Here is a 14597-nt window from a genome sequence, read left to right as displayed (position 1 = left end):
GGATGGAAATCAATCACGAGCCCCCTTTGGCTGGCTGGGCCGGCTCCTGGGTCATGGCAAGGAAAGCTCTGAGGCCACGTCCAGGCTCGGCGGGGAAGGAGCGCTGGAGAGCGATGTGCCTGGGGGGGGACTGGGGTGGGGGGGACAGGGGGCTACTTGCCAGCCAGGAGGCCACACCTGGGACATCCCTCTACCTGCCCTGAGGAGTCAGACCACAGTCCAACTCGATGGGGAGCGCTGAGGGGGACCCAGGGCACCCTCTGTGTCTTCTGGAAGCCCAGCCTGCCTGGGTGCTGAGAGACGCAGCCCACCCAGCCCCTGTTGCCTTCCCTGTGGGCATCTAGGCAACCCGGCTCTGTGGTCAGATGACACCTGTCAGGGGAGGCTGTGCTGGAGGATGCAAGTCACCTCCAGCAGTGACTTGGTGTTGGCCTTGTTCCCGGGCCAGGGAACGCCTGGGCAGAACTGGGGCTGTGCAGGAGGAGGAGAGAAGCAGTGGGATTTGGGGCAGGACTGCACACGTGATCCCACTTCTACCAGGGGCTGGGCAGGCCCAGGGACATGGGGTCCCAGAGGGCGAGCCACTGCCTTTTGGCCCCTCTTGCCTGTGGGGCTGGGCTGCTGTCTCGTAGCTGAGGAGAGAGTGGGAGTGCCAAAAACAGACAGTCAACGAGCCAGGCCCACAACTCCAGAGAGCAGCTGGAAATGGCGGTGAGGACCTGATGAATCACTTTTCAGGGAGCCGGGCCTCTCCTCGCCTTCCTGCTGGCTCCGTTCGTTGCCTTCTGATCTCTTTGTTGGGGACCGGAGCCACCCACGCCCTGCTCTCCATCTTGTCTGGCAGTTCAGCTCAAGATTGAACAAGGGCCTTTAGGCATTCTGTCGCCTCGCCCTCACCCCGGACTCCAGTGGATGACCTCTAGGGGCTGGGACCTCCTCCGTTTGCTCCGAAGCTCGTCACAGAGGGAGGGAGTGAGACAGGTTGGAATCTGAAGGTGACAAGAAACTGGACTGGGCTGACCTCGCGGAGAACCTGAGGCATCCCCAGAGAAGAGAGACCAGGGCGGGGCGGGGGGAGGTGGGGCAAGGAGGAGAGAAGGCAAGGCAGCAGCACAGAAAGAAAAATAGGATTGGGGAGAGGAAGGAGAGAGAGAGGAAATTCTTGGGCATAGTCCTAATCATAGCCTTGAAATGAAATTTACTGCTGCACTCAGCATGGGAAGCCAGCCAGCGCCGCCAAACCAGCCCCCCTTCTGTTTGGATTAGGCGATGACATCATGGCCATGGGCCGTCACTCCCAACACCAAAGGAAGAGCAGGATGGCGGGCGGGAAACCTGAGCCCCCTGCCTCTGGCTTCCAGGGAGGCGAACCTGAAACCACGAAAACTCAACCCCAACCATCCCCTGCTGAGCTGGGCAGCCAGTCCCCCAGCTGTCCCGCCCCTCGCTCCTGGCCAGTCCCTGGTCCCCAGAATGCCAGCTGTGGCTGCTTCCGGGAGAAAGCCAGGGATGGAGAAGCACTGGTCCCATCTCTGCTCCCTGACCCTGCTCCCTAACCCGCCCATGAGGGGAAGCACATGACCGCATGCCCAGGGCCAGAAGGAAATGGCCTGGGCACGAGAAAACGCAGAGCAGTGCCCCAAAGAGAGCCACTGCCTGGTGTCTCTCATAGTCCTTTGTTTTCCATGTAAATGAAGCCTACAGGGGGCTCTGGGAAGAGCCCAGTTCGGGGAGAGCTGAGAGGCAGACAGGTGGGGAGCCGGAGGAGAAAAGCACAGCTCCGGGGTGTGGACTTCTGGGGCACAGACTGTGCAGGAGCGGCTCCCTGGCCCTCCCTCGCTACCGGAAGGAGGGACGTGCCCTCCCTTGCAGGACTGGAGTCCCTCCTGAGTCACAGGGAGGCAAAACATGGCCACAGGGAGGAGAGGCAGTGCCATATGAGAGTCCATGGGAAGCAAGGTCTGAAAAGGCTTCCCGGCCCAGGGGGGAAACCACGGCTGTGCCAGAGCCGCCTCCCTGGAGGAAGTGTTTACGTGCTGCCAGTCTAGGCTGTCTGCTCCGGATACTTCAGATGCGGCAGTGTCTTCAAGCCAACAACTTACTTCATGGGCTTTCTGTTCACCCCCAGGACAGCCTCCCTCCCTCCCTCCCTCCTTTCTTTCGGGAGCCACTCTAGAATGGATCAGAGCAGCAGGGGTGGTGTGGGTACTGCTGCCGGGTTTGTGAAGGCTGTGCTCTGCATAGTGGGGAGCGGGGAATTAAGATACAGGCAGGTTTGCAAGGTGTGTGCCCTGGCTCAAGGCTGCCTTTGCCCAGAGGGGGACCTGCCTGGGAGGGGAGGAAGGGGGATTGACAGGTGCAGAGGCAGGGAGTGAAGGAGAGAGGCCAGGTCCCGCCTTCTTAAAGATGCTCTATGGGATGGCGTAAAGTATAGCCACAGGCACAGCCAAAGAAACCCCAATGGGAGGCGTGAGCCAAAAGCAGTGTAGAGGACGGAGCGGGAGCATTGGAAAGTAAATGCCTAGAGGAGCTGCAGCCAGGGCAGGCTTTAGTAGTGATGTGCTGAAAATGTAGAAAAATAGCCATATTTCTGCCCCAAGTGCTGTCCATTTTAGGGTTGGACCATCATCTGAAAATTGCTTTCCCCACACGAGGAGCAGGATATGACATCTATCTCATCACCTAAGTCCCCGTCACCCGGAGACATGCAATGAACTTTTTGGTGAACACCTGTTCATACATCCGTCTGCATCCCTGCATGTGTGTAATTTCCCATAAATGGACTATCACGCATGCTCTATGCTCATGGACACTTTATTATTATTATTATTATTATTATTATTATTATTATTTTGGCCGTGTGGCTTGTGGGATCTTAGTTCCCCGACCAGGGATGGAACCCAGGCCCTTGGCAGTAAGAACGTGGAGTCCTAACCACTGGACTTGCCAGGGAATTTCCATGGGCACTTTTTAAACAACAATCTTTATACTATTTCTTGCCTTCCCTCTCTCCCTTGAGAACCAGTGTGGACAGAGCACCATCTCCCAGCCTGTTCTCTGGGTGATACGTGGGTACAGAGGCCCTCCCTACGCATTACTATTTGCCCTACAGAAACAGAACCTTGTTGTTTACGTCTCTGCATTTGGTCTCAAGACCAGCGATTTTTATCAGTTTCCCCAGTTAAGCGTTATCAACTAGGGAGGTTTTGCCACCCGGGGGACATTAGGCAAAGTCTGAGGACTTCGGTTGTGACAACTTGGGGGGAAGATGCTATCGGCATCTAGAGGGTAGATACCAGGGTTATTGCTCAATACCCCCGCCACGCACAGGACAGCCCCGCTGTGCAGAGGACGGCCCCACCAGAGAAAGGTCTGGCCCCAAGGTCAGCGGGGCCGAGGCTGAGAAGCCGGCCCAGCGGAAGAGGGTTCATAATGAAATTAATGAAGTGAAACAAAAATCAAAATGTCCTTTAGAGTGTCCACGGCTGATCACGAAGATGCTCATGTTGACTGTGCCGTGACCCGTGGCCCATCTTCACGCCACACACGGCCCGGTCATTCTTACTCACCTTCTTGTCACCTTTGGGATGTCCTATCGTAAACAGCCCCGCCAAGGAACTTTGGGGACAGATGTCTGGGCTGCGTGTGGCACCGCCACCTACAGTGGCCACGAATCTGATGCCCGGTTGGTCGACCCGGGGGGGAGGGTGGGCATCGTGACCCCAATGCCAGCTGCCCATTCCTCTCTGGGGGCCACACATCTCAAACTGCCAGGCACAGGGACGCATCCCTCACCCTCACCAGCCACCAGCTCCCGCGCCCCCGGACCTGCCCGAGACACGCCCACTCTTTTGGGGCCAGATTCCTGAGCCTGTGGGGCCGATTTTCACACTATATACTGTAGAGCGTCTGGCTCTCTGGAACCTGCTGGAAGGGGTGTGAGGCCTTCAGCTCCGCTCCAGCTGTCTCGAGGGAGAAAACACTCCAAGCTCAGGAGGAAATAGATCTTCGGTAAACTGGGAGAGCGAATCGAGTGAGAAGAGGCGCCTCTGACGTCCATCCTTGTGCTGGCTGGACAGGGCCTCCTCTCTGAGGCCGGTGAGGTCACTCTGACTCGGTTTACCTGAGAGGAGCAGGAAGGAGGCGGAGCTGGCATTTTCCTTCTGACCCTGCACAGCGTTTACGCTGCCAAGCCCAGCCCAGGATGTGTTTGCTAGGTGCGCTCCCACAGGGGTGGGACCGGCTGACAGCTCTGCTGGGCTCTGCCTTGAGAAAGTCTCTTTGGGAAGGAGGCAGGGGCAAAGCGGGCGTTCCTGGTGGGAAGTAGTGGCCCCAGGGGGTGCGGGTGGTGATCTGAGGGTCCTAGAAGCCCCCCTCCCCGGCCGGCCTGGCAGGTGCTGCCCCCTCCTGTCTGTCCTGAGTCCTGCCGGGAGTCACAGATACAAACCGAGGTCCAGCAGGCTGTGGTCAGAATGCACATGGGGACTGGGAGGGGGTCTCCCGTATGGCTCCCCTGTTAGCCTGGCCCCTAAGATCAAGGTCGGGGAAGCTAGTTAGGAGAGAAGCCCATGGGGAGAGCTATCAGCCTTCGGGTCCTCCTTCTTCCTGGGCGTGGGGCGCCCTGACCCTGACCTCCCTCCTTGGGCAGAGGTCAGAGCTGCGGCCCCTTCCCTACATTCATCCCCAGTTGCTGAGCCCTCTTGGCGGTGGAGCAGAGGGCGTGTGAAAGGGCATCTGTTGACACCGTAGCCAGATCCTAATCTACTTCTTGTCTTCAGTAGATTCCTCACCTGAGGCCTCAGTTCCCGTGGTTTTGAGATGGGAAGATTCTAACTAGGAGCACAGGCAGAGGATGACGAGGAGGAATGGAGAGGCCACGGCAATGAAGCGGGGCGCCTAGGAGCCAAGGCCGCCACAGGCACCGTAAAACGGCTGGGCCGGTCAGGGTGGGGTGAGCTTTCGGGAGCTGCTCTGTCCCTTCACCTGCTGTGCCCTCGTGGAAGTCATTTAACATTCAATGCCTCCTGATGGCAGCCACCGAAGGCACCGGATTTTAGCGCCTCTGCTCAGCCATGCTCAGAAATCCACTAGGAAGGGGACTGTATCATCATTTTGTGGATGGGGAGACAGAGGCTTGGCAAGGTCAAGGTGAGGAGGCTGGGCTGCTGCATCTCTGAGTCACAGGTAAACCCTCTGCCCCCACTCCTGCCGATCCTACCACAGAGCTCCATCCTTTCAGAGGGGTCAACTTTGCCCCTCTGCTCCAAACCCTCCAGAAGCTCTGACCTCAGAATAAAACGTGGTCCCCTCCCAGACCCTCTAAAATCTCCTCCATGGCTCCTCTCCCCTCACTTCTCTTCTCCTTCACCAGCTCAGGAGTCCTTCTACCCACCGGCCCAGGGACCATTGTCTGTTCTGTGGAGGCCTGAATGCCCAGCTCTCAGGACAGTGCCTACTGCAGATGCTCAGGTAAGCGTTGTTGATGGAAGGAAGGAAGGAAGGAAGGCCAGCCCAGGCCCCTCATTTCCTGCCCTGTGCCTGGCATGGACCCCGATCCCCTTCTGCACCACCATCAACCTACCTGTAATGTATTTCTCACCCTCAGGTATACTTGATCATTTATGTGTCTATCTTGCCTGAAAGGCTGAGAGCCCCTAAGATAGATATTTGTTTCTTTCATAAACTGACAAATTGATTTCAGCTTCTGTAAAGTTCGAGAGCGTTTCGTTCCACTTGCAATAGCAAAGAAAGAAATGAAAAGGCTACAGGCAGCCAACTTGCGATAATTTTCCAAATTAACTGTACTTTAAAAATTAGCATCAAACATCATTTCACAAATGACACGACTTTATTTTACAGAAACAAAAGCCGAAAAAGTGACTTTGGAATTGTTAGAGTACTAAAAATAACTGCCCTGCCTATTTAACTTTTCTTCAAGTTGTCTGTTTCAAAGCACGCATAAACAGAAAGAAGCTGTTTTTCCATTGTTTCAGTATTTCCCAGTTTCACATCTCAAGTCAGCAACACAGTTTAGCGGGCAATTATTCTTTAATTGTGTCATTTTTCTCAGTTTACAACTCCCCGGCTAGATTACAAACATCCTGCTGGCAAGAACGAGGCTTTATGTGTAACAGTGCCCACCACAGAGAGGGCTCAGAGACAGGTAGACAGGGACCCCAGGGGCCACACTTTCTGGGCCATCCACACCTCTAAGACCCTCTGCCCTTCCTTGGAACACAGAACTGTTTTGGGAAAAGTCCTTCAGCTCCCACATTTGTGGGCTAAGGGAGCAGAGCCCGGAAAATGCCTTCATCCAATCCTACTGTCTCCTGGGCTCCTGCCCCCACCCCCCGCCCCTCTGGCTGGTCAAAAATATGGCCAGTTTATATAAAATCCTGTTTTGTTCATAGTAACCACTCTCCCCTCCCCCTCCAACTCTACTGGCCAAGCTCACTTAAAATTCTAAGGCCTCCATTTGAAAAAGGAATCCTCGGTAAATTTCAGGAGGCCACCCAGCCAAAGGGGGCTGGGAGAGGGGCGGCAGGGAACGACCCCTGCTCCAAAGCGCACATCCTTTTCCTCAATCCCTGGCTAGAATCTCAGGGACCCCAGGGGTGGAAGGGAATCAGGCAGTGTACATCTCCCGTACCAAGCTGGAGGGGAGGGGGTGGTGGGTGGGCCGCCTGTGCCCTGGAGGGGTGGGCTGAGAGTCCCAAGTGCTGAGTCAGGGTCCACTGGGCGCTGTCCTCCCGCAGCAACCCCCTCCCCCCAAGCTCTGGAGATTTGGGAGGCTGCGGGGTACGGTACCGGGCGGTGGGAAGCCAGGTGCGCAACGGCGAACCCCGGCCGTGCCAGACTGGACACAACAAAAGCCGGGCCTGGGGGAGGGCCGGGAGGCGCGGGAGGCGAGCGGGGAGGGGGCGGCTGGGAGCTCCCGGAGCCGGCATTGGCCGCCCGCCACCGGGGGGCGGAGCCCAACAATCCTCGGAGAGCAATAAAAGGCCGGCTCGGCCCGCGCCTGCGGCGCACACATCCATAGAAGGCAGTGGAGCGTCAGCGATCCGGCCCGCGGCGCGCTCGTTCGCTCGCTCGCTCGCTCGCTCGCTCGTTCACTCGCTGCCCCCCGCCCGCTCTCGTCTCCGCGCTGCCGGCCGCGCCCCGCGCCCCCTCATCGCCCCCGCGACCAAGAGCCGAGAAAGTTTGTGTGGCGAGTGCGGGCCGGAGCGGAGGGCGCGCCCGCGGAGCGCCTCCCAGACCCGCGCGGCCCCGGCCGGCGAGAGGGGAGCGCCCCGAGCCCAGGCGGCGGCGGCGAGCCCGAGCCCGCGCCCCCGCCCCCCGCCCGCCATGGGCGCCGCGGCCCGCAGCCTGCGGCTTGTGCTCGGCCTCCTGCTGCTGGGGACGTTGCTCCGCCCGGCCGACGCCTGCAGCTGCTCCCCGGTGCACCCGCAACAGGCGTTTTGCAATGCAGACGTAGGTAAGGACGGCGACCCCGCCCCGGCGCCCACCGCCCCTACGGGGAGCGCTGGACCCGGAGGTTTCGCCGGCGCCCGCCCGCCCGCATCTTGCAGAGGGACCCAGCGCCCGCCTCCGGGGCCTCGGTGCCTTCTAGAATCCTGCAAGTTGATGCCAAAATCGTACTTTCTTTCCCCCCTTCCTTCTCTTCCTTTCTTTTCCTTTCTGCCGAGATGCTTCTCAACCTCAAAATTCCACCGAAATTCCGCTGCAGCTCCAGCCCCAGAAAAGGGAGCCAGGGAACGGATTGGATTTTGGCAGGCGGAGGGCCCCGGGATGCCAGCGCGGGGGGGTGGGGGTGGGGGTGGGGGTGGGGAGGGGGGGGCGGAGCGGGGAGAGTGCGGGACACAGCCTGGGGGGTGGGGGGACTCTCGACCTCGGTGGGTCGAAGGACCTGCGCCCCCAGGAAGAAACTTTCACAGGTGAGATGGGAGTTGGGCTCCTCTGGGCTTGGAGCTGGGTGGGGAAGAGCTGCTCTGCCTGGGCCTCTCCCACCAGGCCGCCCGTGGGGCTCACCAGATTAGGCTGGGGCTGGATGGAAGCTTCCCTCCCCTGGTCAGGTTCCCCACGGGCTCAGTGGAGCAGCTGGAAAGACGGGCAGAGCCCCATGGCCGGCTCCTCCCACGTCCTGCCCAGGAGGCACTGGACACAGGGACAGGCAGGAGGGTCCTTGAGTGGTGACTGCTTTTTCAGGACATCCACACGAGCTGGGGACTTTGGTGACTGCAGGTTGCAGGTAGGGTTGTGTGGCTGCTTAGAGTCCCCAGCGAGTATCTGTTCCCCCCAGGACCCCTTGCTCCCCACACATGGGAGCGAGCGAGGCAAGGAGGAGAGCCCAGTTATTTGTTCTCATCCACAGAGGGGCAGGAGACAGAAGTGGGGAGAATGCAGCAGAAATGGGAGGAACCAGCTGGGCCCTGGAGGTTTCCATCCAGTTCTGACACTTGCAGGCCTCTACTGCCCTGGTGACAGTCAGCCAGGTTTTCCTGGGGCAGGTTCAGTTGAACCAAAAGGACGGATGCACAGCAGGTGGGCCTCTGCAGCTCACTCTCACTTCCTGACAGGTTTGTTTTCTGCTTCTAAGTCTCAGCCGCCAGCCACGCATCCTCTTGCCAGCGGTGGTGAGGCTGGGCTGCCCTCACCTGTGCAGACTCAAGGGCAGGGTGTCTGGGTTTCTCCTCTTGTCAGCCATGCCCCGCTGATCTCCCCACACTCCCCACGGCTCCTGGCCACACCTCAGTTGGCCCTTGGAGCTGCCGCTGTTGCCTGGCGCGGGAGGTCTTCAGGTCATTCTACCTGTGCGCATCACGTAGCTCAGGCCACCTGCACTTGGGGCATGGTGTGTGCTTGCAGAGTGGTTTCCACAAAACCCGAATTGGGGGAAGTTCTCCAATTTGGCTTCGCTGCTCAGCAAGACCGGTTGGGGGGGAGGAGAGGCTCCTCCCAGTGGCGGAGCCAGGATTGGCCTTGCATGCGGTGTTCCCTGGGAGTCCAGGCCTGCCCAGGCCCCTTGCAGAGAGAGAGGCCGTGCTTCTAGGGCAGAATCAGGCCCAGGCTCAGAAGGAATCCGTGGCTCAGGAGACTCTAGGGCTTGGTTCACAGGGGCTGAGCAGGAAGGGGTCGGGCCTTGGGACCACCTCACACCCCTCAGCTGCACGGAGAGAATGCCCAGCCAGCCACTCCCATCCTTGCCCAGTGTCAGCTGAGGCAGCGCTGGGGCCGTTTCTGCTTTGGGTTTGGATCAAGGGCAGCAAAGGTCAGGGTGCAGCAGTGTCCGAATGCCTCAAGGCCCCTTCTTGCTTTGCGCGTTACCCTCTCTTCCACCTGCATCTCCTGGCATTTGTGTCCAAGTCATCACATCAAAATCATCGTAGAGCCAAAACTTGTAACCCCATACCAGCTCAGAGGTTCCACAGGGCCTACTGATGCCAGGGTCGCGCCACAAAGCCCATTACATTAGGTTCCCATGGCTGCTGTAACAAGTGACCGCAAACTGAGGGACGTCAAACAGCAAGAATTGATTCTCTCACAGTTTAGGGGGCCTAACATCCAAAATGAAGGTGTTCGCAGTGTAGGCTCCTTCTGGAGGCTCTGAGGGGAAATCTGTTCCACCCCTGGTGGCTCCAGCAATCTTCAGTGTCCCTTGGCTTGTAGACACATCACTCCAATCTCTGCTGTGTCTTCTGGTGGCCTTCTTCTCTGTGCTTGTGTCTCTGTGCCCTCTCCTCTTATTCGAATACCAGTCATTGGATTCAGGGCCTTCCCTAGTCCGCTATGACGTCATCTCAACTTGATCATATCTGCAAAGACCCTATTTCCAAATAAGGTCACATTCACAGGTTCTGGGTGGATGTGAATTTGGGGTGGGTGCTGCCCAGTATTGTTCCATGGGCAGCCCTTCTGTGCTTAGTCAACTCGGGGTACGTCCCAGAGGCATCCCAGGGTGTAGGCCCCAGATGGCCATGGAGTAAACCCCACAGTGAAAGCTATATAGCCTTTCCACATCTGCTTCTCCTTTAGGTGGTGCATGGCTTCCTTGGTGATGATTCCCCACTCTGGCCGAGAGCATAATTGCCTTGGGTCTGGATCTCTTTGCAGACATCAAAAGTCTGGCTCAGACCTTGGCTTTTGTAGTTTTAAAGCCCTACAGGTGACTGTGCCACCAGGGCAGTGGCCCGGGGGTCCAGGAAGGGTGATGGTCTGCTGTACTTGGGGTCCCTAAAGACTGACCTTTAATGCAGTGTGCTGGCTCCTTTAATTGTTGGCTGGTTGCAGGCTTGTGAAATGGCTTGGTGTCTACAAGAGGCAGTTGGCTTAGGAAACAGTCATTTTTCTGTCTGCCTGTGTAAGGATTTCTGGGAGGCATCTCCTTAGCTCTTGCAGCCGGTAGGATTGGAACTGGGGTCGGCAAAAGAGTTTGTTATGAGGTTATGAGATTGAGGATGAAGGGGTGGGAAGAGGTGACCGGGGCTCCTCCTGGAAGGCCCCGCTCCCTGTCCTTTCCAGAAAAGTGAGGATGAGCTTCCTTTCCAGGAAGTCTTTTCACGTCTCAGAGCCCTGCTCGGATGCGCCGCCGGCCTCATTCCCTCTCATCTAATGGGGTCCTTCGCCATCTCCTACAGGCCTGCACGGCTCCAGTAACCTGGCTGGAAACCAGCTTTGGGCTTGCTCTTCAGGTAGTGCCACAGTGCGGGAGCCTGGCGTCCCTTAGCCAGCTGAGTGGCTTGGCAGACCTGGGCCGCTTGGGCCGGTTTCTGGAGTCGAGGGTGAATCCAGGAGCTCTCTGGGCCCAGACGATAAAGTCTCCCCCGCGGCGTGGGTGGCGAGGCCCAGGGCCACTGTCTCCCAGGAGGGCTGGTCTCTAGCACCAGGTGGAGCAGGGCCCACAGCCAAGGGCACGTGCTGGTTGCCGGGGCAAACAGGCTGGCCTTGGGCACATGCTGATGGGGGCCGGATGGCGGCCACTCGGGGAGAAACGGCAGCATCTTCACCAAACACGTGCTCGGGAAAAGCGAGGCAGCTGAGCTTCCTGTGAGCTGAGTGAGGCCTTGAGTGCACGGGGGCTGGGATGGGGGTGGTGCCGTGTAAAGATACTCCTTTCGCAAAGTGTATCATCAGTCTGTGTTTCGTAATCCCGATTTTCCTATCGGGCTCACCTGTGTTGCAACAAGCAGTTACAGAGTGCCCAGCTCTGCCCCCGGGGGACATAAGGGAGAAGCAAGGCATGATCCCTGCCCTCAGGAAGGAGCGCTAGGACACTGGTGCCAGGCAGTGTGGAAGCAGGTTTAAGACTGCGTGGGTCAGGGTGGGCAGAAGGCATGTAGACTCCCCCGACCCCGACCGACCGCCAGGGGCGTGGCTTAAAGTAAGTCAGCCTCCATGTGCTTCGGGCAAATAATGAACCAAGTAACTGTCACAAGGTGAAAAGCATTTGGGCATCTGAAGAGAGATAACGGGTTCCAATGAGAGGATGGGGAGGGGGCCATGGGGGGCCCTCGAGTTCCTGGGCTCGGTCTTGGACAGTGTTGCTGGAAGGATGTATTCTCCAGGGGAGTGACTGGAACCTGGGTTGGGAGATGGGAAGAGGTGTGTGCAGCGCTTGGAGGCTGTGCTGCGGGCATGGCACGTGGCTGGGAGGGAGCTCTGCCCACCCCACGTGTTCCTCCCTCTCTGATCTGAGGACATGCGGCCAGCCTGCAGCCTGGGGCCTGCTGGATCCCCTGGAATCGGTGGTCCTGGCCGCTAGTCCTTGAGCTGCAGATGGGCTCGGGTCCTGCCGCTCTTCTTTGTCATCTCAGCTGGGTTGCCCAGAGCATCCCATTGCTGCGGGTTTAGACGACTCCCAGGCTTGGGGGTCGGGGGGTGGACGCAGCCACCCTCGCCTGATGCAGAGCTGCTGAGCCAGTGCCCAAGGGGCTGTGGGAGCAGGTGAACCCCTTGGGTTCCAAAACGGCTAAGAGGTATGCTTGGAGGACCCCAGGAGGTTTGAAGGATGGGAAAAAACAGCAGGAAAAAGCAAAAGCATGTGTATAACTGAATCACTTTGCTGTACACCTGAAACTGTCACAACATTGTTAATCAACTGTGACTCCAATATAAAATAAAAAGTTAAAAAAAATCAAAATCAAAAAACAATAAAAGGGCTTCCCTGGTGGCGCAGTGGTTGAGAATCTGCCTGCCAATGCAGGGGACATGGGTTCGAGCCGTGGCCTGGGAAGATCCCACATGCCACGGAGCAACTAGGCCCGTGAGCCACAACTACTGAGCCTGCGCATCTGGAGCCTGTGCTCCGCAACAAGAGAGGCCACGATAGTGAGAGGCCCGCGCATCGCGGTGAAGAGTGGCCCCCGCTTGCCACAACTAGAGAAAGCCCTTGCACAGAAACAAAGACCCAACACAGCCAAAAATAAAAATAAATTAATTAAAAGTAACATTTTAAAAAAAACCAATAAAATAAATAAGTACTAAGGATGTAATGTGCAAAGTGATGACTATAGCTAACACTGCTGTATGATGTATAAGAAAGTTAAGAGAGCAAATCCTAAGAGTTCTCATCACAAGGAAAACTTTTTTTTGTTTTTCTTTTATATCTATGAGATGATGGATGTTAATTGAACGTGTTGTGATAATCATTTCATGATACATCTAAGGCAAATCATTATGCTGTACACCTTAAACTTATATAGTGCTGTATGTCAATTATATCAATAAAACGGGAAAAAAAGCGTGAAAGGAGATAAAGAGAAGGCAGACTAGGGGCAGGGGTGTAAGTGCCACCGATTCTTCTCCCCTGCCCTGGAGCTCGACTCAGGTGCCTGCCCTGGACACCCCTCCACCCTGCAGTGTGTGTGAGAGTACACACACACCACACACACACAAACAAGGGGCTGAGGGCAAGTGGTCTTGTGGCCAGGATGGTCTTTCTGGAAAGAGAAAGGCAGACTTAGGAAATTAAGGTTGAAAGCGCTAAGAACCCTAAATTAGAGGATGGAGCTGGGGGAACATGTACCAGGCATGGTTAAGTGCATCATTTCACAGTGCCAAGGACAGGGACAGGCTGCCTGGGAAAGGTGCGAGAGAGTCTGGGTGCAGAGCAGGCTCGGGGGCAGGAGGGCCCGAGTGGCAGAGTGGGACTGGACATCTGGTTTATCACATAGAGTTTGCATTCCATCCCGAGGGCCTGAGGAGAGGCATCGAGAGTGTGTACCTGTGGGTGATAGCGGGCATCACCCAGGGAGTTTGCTGAAAGGCAGGTGTCTGAATTAGCGTCCCATATTGGACCCTTGGGGCTCAGGGCGTGGGCATGGGTATTTCTCAGACTCTCCAGGTGATTCTGACACCCACCAAAGTTTGCACAGAGCAGTCGTTTCCAGAGCGGGTACCCAAGACAATTTGGGTGTGAGAAGAGAACTTTATAGATACCTTACTGTACGGATTGACAGATGCACTTGTGCATAGTTTTAAACGAACAGGTAGATTTTGAGTGCTTGGCTAGGCTTCTGTTTAGTTGCTACAGGGCCCATAGACTGCGAGGACCATAGGGTGTCAGGGTGGGGGGAGGGGTATGTGAGATGCCCCAGAATGCTGGAAGGAAAGGCAACCAAGGGAAGTGGGGAGGGAGGAGGGCTTCCAGACTGAGGGGCAGTCTGGGTACCAGCGTCTCAGAAAGAGCAGGAATGAAGCTGGCTCCCCCAGCCCAGGCCCAGGCTCTCCCAGGGCCCACCTCCAGGACCCCTGAGGGCTGGCTGGAATCCTGGAGCCTTTGGCGCCTCCATCACTGCGTGCATGTGCAGCCCCAGTGGGAAAGTGATAGAGACCCAGGAGAATCCCATTTTGTAGCTGACAAAATTGGGGTCAGCCTCGTCCAATTAGCATCCTAGGTTAAGCTTCTGGAGACCCCAGCAAGGCAGACTGGGCGAGTGTTTGCTGTAAAAATCAAATTGAGATGTAATCTCTATAAAGAAGGGTCCTAACCTGGGGGGCATGGACGTCTGTTCAGAGATGGGCCTGGTGGGGGGCGGTCTTGAGCCCTGAAACTGTAAGCAAAGCTGTGTGTGTGTGTGTGTGTGTGTGTGTGTGTGTGTGTGTCCATGTTTTTCTGTGGACAGGGGCCATGGCTTCCACCAGGTTCTCAAAGGGGTATGTGACCCTTAAAAGGTTAATCACTGCCTGTAAAAGACTTATTTATGGCCTGTTGGGAGGGGTGAGAGACATGGGGGGAAGGGGCTTTGAAACCAAAGGGTGGGTAGCCTTGGGCCGGGCGCAGCAGCAGAGCCTGAAGCCCCAGCAGTGGGAACCAGGGGGGGTCTTTGTTGTCGCCCCACCTCCCCGAGAGAGGGAGGGGAAGGAAGCTGCAGGCAGGAGAGCAATGTTAAGGGCTGGTAGTCAGTCACTCAGGTGAGCGGAGCAGGCACCTGCACGAGGGAGGGACTCAGGAAACGAAAGGCAGGCAGGGGGGTGACGGGCTGGGACAGGGGCTGCCTCTGGGGTTTGACCTCAGGGCCAGGGCCAGGCATCCCCTAACGTGGTCAGGTGGTCAGTGGGGTTCCCTGCTGAGTTCTGCTGAGAGACAGAGACAGTGGCGT

At 57.2% G+C, this 14597-nt stretch overlaps 1 protein-coding gene across 1 annotated transcript in view; it reads left to right on the top strand.

Annotated features, from left to right (window-relative positions):
- Window positions 1–7029: 7029 nt before the first annotated feature.
- The window catches only part of TIMP2 (TIMP metallopeptidase inhibitor 2), a 47862-nt gene continuing 40294 nt past the window's right edge, over window positions 7030–14597 (top strand). Inside the window, exon 1 of the mRNA XM_068529661.1 lies at window positions 7030–7474. Within this exon, the coding sequence (XP_068385762.1) occupies window positions 7345–7474 (130 nt within the window). The 5' untranslated portion in view covers window positions 7030–7344. The remainder of the gene's footprint in view (window positions 7475–14597) is intronic.

The sequence above is a fragment of the Eschrichtius robustus genome, chromosome 20 (genome assembly GCF_028021215.1).
Source record: "Eschrichtius robustus isolate mEscRob2 chromosome 20, mEscRob2.pri, whole genome shotgun sequence".
NCBI lineage: Eukaryota > Metazoa > Chordata > Mammalia > Artiodactyla > Eschrichtiidae > Eschrichtius > Eschrichtius robustus.
This window is presented reverse-complemented; position numbering and strand designations above follow the sequence as displayed.